The following is a 5000-nucleotide window of genomic DNA, read 5'->3' on the forward strand; positions in this document are numbered from 1 at the left end:
CACACACAGAGGGAACTCTTCTCAGACTCTTGTGACTCAGTTATCTTTCTCTTTTTTGTTTGTTTGATTAATTGATTAATAAACGACCATCATGTCTGTGCGTGTGCGTGTGTGTTAGGTGTGGGAGGGAGAGAACATTGTGAAGCTGGGCAGGATGATGCTGGGTGAGACCAACCCCGCTGACTCCAAGCCCGGCAGCATCCGCGGAGACCTCTGCATCTCCATCGGCAGGTGAGTCCGCTTCTATAGGAGCATGAAGTTGTGCAGCACTGGATGGATGGATGGATGGATGGGGGTGGTGGTGGGGAAGCCCTAGAATAGAGCCCCCCCCCCCGTGATTTTTAAACCTAATCTTATATGCATTTTTAATTGTTCAAATTTAAAATGTGGCTGCGGTGTGACAAACTCAAAACACATTTATTTTTGGTTTCCAGGGACTTATACGCCCATAAAGCAGTTTAAGGCTCAGTCGCATTCGTCTCTAGAATATTCTCCTAAACTCCTCCTCTCCCCCCCTCAGGAACATCATCCACGGCAGCGACACCCTGGAAAACGCCAAGACAGAGATCGGTCTGTGGTTCAAGCCCGAGGAGTTCGTGGAGTACGTCTCCTGCGCCAAGGGCCAGCTGTACGAGTAACCCCACCCACCTGGACCCAACCACACTCTCAGACCCATCCGCCATGCCGTACAAGCACCACCCACCACCCACCGTGCACTTCTTCCACACCCGACCGCCTCCACCCTGCACTTCTCCAACTGTCACTGTCCCCTCAAACCTGTAGCACTTGCCAATAAAGTATCATGGTGAGAGAGTAACACTGTGTCCCACTGGTTTCTGCCTGTTTAAAAAAAAGAACGGTTTTTGTTTTCCAAGTTCTGAAAATTGTAAAATAAAATATTAAATAATAATAATAATAACAATGGGATTAGCTTGCTGTTTAACTCTGATTGAATTGACCTGAAATGTACGATTGCATTGTTTTTTCTTTATCATTATTAATCACTATGTCTACACTACATCTTGTATCTTTTGAAAACCAGTGTACTACTAATACTGATCCAATCCAAACAAACTGCATATCAGAGGTGGATGACACTGGCTCATATCTACTTTTCCTTACTTAAAAGGCCAATATAGACTTCAGCTAACTGATATATCCTAAGGTGACCTGATTTCTGAAATAAAAATCTGGGAGATTTCCAGTCAATATATCATTAAAATAACCGATATTGTTATCTATAAAATACAAAACGGCGACAATTCAGCTTTTGTGTATTTGTGACCATGGTAGCTGTTGGTACTGTAATAAACGATGGTGCAGTCTGACTGGTATCCCTCCAAAATACCACATTAAGACATCAACACCTTGAGGAACACCATAGCAAATGTGATGCTGTGATGTTTTTGTCTAAAAAGCTTTTGACATTGGAGATATGATGTAGGCGACATATCTTCACTCTGGCTTTTAGAACGAGCCTGCTAGAGCCTCTGAAGGAGGGAGGAGACAGCAATAACACTCTAATATTAGTCCACTCTTCAGAGGTGTGTGATGCCATAGTGATGACCTCACTCTTCAGAGGTGTGTGATGCCATAGTGATGACCTCACTCTTCAGAGGTGTGTGATGCCATAGTGATGACCTCACTCTTCAGAGGTGTGTGATGCCATAGTGATGACCTCACTCTTCAGAGGTGTGTGATGCCATAGTGATGACCTCACTCTTCAGAGGTGTGTGATGCCATAGTGATGACCTCACTCTTCAGAGGTGTGTGATGCCATAGTGATGACCTCACTCTTCAGAGGTGTGTGATGCCATAGTGATGACCTCACTCTTCAGAGGTGTGTGATGCCATAGTGATGACCTCACTCTTCAGAGGTGTGTGCTGCCATAGTGATGACCTCACTCTTCAGAGGTGTGTGATGCCATAGTGATGACCTCACTCTTCAGAGGTGTGTGATGCCATAGTGATGACCTCATGACAGAGGGCTGTGACTGTGTGATCAAATGGAAATTTCGCATAAAAACAGGTGGATGGAAACCCGACTAATGAGACATCTTTTGGACTTTAGGGGGTCTTTAAGGACAAACTGTGTGTCCTCCGTGAGCCCATGGTGACCTCAGCCTGGCACCTGCTGCCTCCTTCAATCTCCACAAGTTATAGCACACAACAAACCATGAATCAAGTGTGCATCACAAGTGAGTGGCTAACTCATTGGTTTGGTGGCACTTGACACTGGAGAGAGAGGAGGACGACATGTGACAGAGATCCTGGAGAAGATTCCATCCCAGGGCGCTACATTTACACCAGCACTAACAGTACATTTGAGATTTTCTTCATTTTGTTTGCCCTCAAATTTCTGCTCTTAGCTATGTAGCAAATGTCATACTTGCTGGTTTTCATGTTCTGTTTGTTCTGTCTCTCCCTACCATTAAAGTCAATATAGATATAGTAAATGTACAAGTGTGATGGCCTGCAAAAACCCTTCACATGGTGAACATTTTATAATAATATCATATCATATCATATCATATATATAATTATATATATATATATTTTTTATATCTTCATTTTGTTTTTGTATCCAGCACCTGGCCTAAAAACAGTTTGGATGTGCACACAATTACTCAGCCGAACTACAATTTTATAGACAAAACATATATATTTGCAAGTTTAATCAGGTTTTCCCAGCTCACAAGGTTATATTTATGATTGAACCACAAAGCATGAATCAGGTTTCCATCAGAAGAACTGAGTGGCTAACTCGCATGTCAAACTCAAGGCCCGGGGACTCATGTGATGTGGCCTGCGAGAGCTAGCAAAGAATACAATTTACGCCAGACAATTTGAATGCGTTCTAATAATTGTAGGCTAGTTGTTTGACATTGGTTTTCCTATCATTCTGCTTTCAGAGCTAAGTAAGTTATTACTAACAACCAATAATAACCAGTTCAGAGGCAATTATGTAATATGATAACAAGTAGATACATTTATATCGTCTTATACAACCGGCCCTTTGAGCTGATGTGGCCCGGGATGAAATAGAGTTTGACAGGCCTGGGCTAACTCATTGGTTTGGTGGCATCTATTGTAGACATTTTGAAGTTGAGAGAGAGACATGAGACGATGGAGAGAGAGAGAGAGGGATGACATGTGACAGAGATCCTGGGGCAGACTCCATACCGGGGCGCTACATGAGCACTAACAGTACGAGTTTTCCTTCATTTTGTTTGCTCTCAAATTTTACGTCCTCAGCTGTGTAGCAAATGTCATCCAGTGCACTCCTCTTATAGTGATCAGCTTGGGACGGGTCAAATTGATCACTATATAACGGATGATCACTATACCTGTTTTTTCGTTTCTTTATTTCTCATGCAGATCACCATCTAATTGACATTTCTATATGTATTACATGAATACAGAACATATAAAGTAAAGGAATGTTATTGACTTTAAAAATCCATACAGTAACTTAGGCCTCCAGCTGTTTCAAACACAGCGGTCTCACGTAGAGAGACGCCACCATCTCTCCATATACAGACAGACATGCACCAAGTATCACTGCTGTATCTCGTTGGCTCATCTTTGGCAGTTTGTAAGTTGAAGGAAAAAAGCTTTTGCACACCTAGACTCAACAGGTGCGTTGGAGAAGGGCAAAACCCGACACAGTACCAGAATAAACTCCCGCACACGGTCTCCACATGCAATAAAAAGTTGAATCAGAATAATAATGTTTCGGTCGTGAGACCTTCATCAGATTCTCTAGAGAATGTACAGAACAGTTCTATGGGTTGCAGTTGCAAAGGCTTATGGGAGTTGATACATGTACAGAACACACACATATATATATATATACATATATGTGTATATATACACGTGTATATATATATATATACACACACACACACACACAACTCATGAAATCCACAAGCAAAATGATCTCTTTAGCCTTTTCAAGTAGGATGTGTTTTCCACACACCAATATGCCAAAAATGTGTATTATTGCACTATAACTAGAGCATACAGATGTTTTGAGCTACAATGCATACTAGTGTTACTGAATGTGATGTTTTCTATAGGGCACGGGGAGTGGAACGACCATGGGTGCACAGTGAAGAAGGTGTCTGTGTGTGCCAAGAAAATATGATCATCAATTGATCTCTGCATTCACTCTTTCATTCAAAGTCAACATAAAGACTTGATCAATTGTGATTCAGTTTCTGCTCAGTTCCATCTTAAACATGGCAACAGAAAGCTTTGTGAAGGTACTGCAATAAAGAAAACGTGCAAGGAAACTTGATATTTTTGTGTCTTTAGCTCACAGTGGCGGCAGCCATCAGAGAAGCATCACTGTACATATATGCTATATTTCCCTTGCAGCAACTTAATTTTGCTCTACTGCAATATAACTGAAAAGATTCTGTTGTTCAATGTAACATAAACATGTGATGCCAGACAATTCTGTGTGCCTCTTGCAGGATTCATAGTAGTAAAAACCCTCAAATAAATATTTAGTAAACCAGGGTCAACCACAGAGCTGTGGAAGGCAAGTGAGACACAAAACAACTGCTCCTACCATCCTGCACTTAAAGTGATAATACGGAAAAGATTTCAGTTTTGTTCTCTTGGGTGACACCTATTGGCGATGAGTGGTAATTGCTGGTGAGATCCAAACAGTGTTATTATGTGACATTACTCAGTTTGTTCGGCCATAGTGACCACCGGTAATGCTAGCAGAGACCGGAAAAAAGTTATTTGTTATCCTACTACTTCAAACAAGAGCTGTCAGGAACTTAGTGAGTCTATTGTGTTAGCTCCGCCCACCCTGTGTCACCACAGACACCAAGTTCATAAATGCTGCAATACTGAAAATGCAAAGGCTTCCATCAATGGACCATACGCTCAATCACCATTGTGTTAAGTCACTATCAGAGAGTGACTTAACACACATTTATTTAGATGACATAGTGACTTAACACACATTTATTTAGATGACATAG

General features: G+C 41.7%; 1 protein-coding gene and 1 long non-coding RNA gene across 2 annotated transcripts in view; both read left to right on the top strand.

Annotated features, from left to right (window-relative positions):
* LOC310787204 (nucleoside diphosphate kinase B-like) overlaps positions 1-850 on the top strand; it is a 7161-nt gene extending 6311 nt beyond the window's left edge. The window contains exons 4-5 of the mRNA XM_083648570.1: positions 119-231; positions 521-850. Coding sequence (XP_083504696.1) covers positions 119-231; positions 521-638 — 231 coding nt within the window. The 3' untranslated portion in view covers positions 639-850. The remainder of the gene's footprint in view (positions 1-118; positions 232-520) is intronic.
* Positions 1-5000, top strand: part of LOC310787434 — a 755777-nt gene that overhangs the window by 442670 nt on the left and 308107 nt on the right. The gene's annotated exons all lie outside the window — the stretch shown is intronic.

The sequence above is a fragment of the Poromitra crassiceps genome (assembly GCF_964638095.1).
Source record: "Poromitra crassiceps genome assembly, chromosome: 13".
NCBI lineage: Eukaryota > Metazoa > Chordata > Actinopteri > Beryciformes > Melamphaidae > Poromitra > Poromitra crassiceps.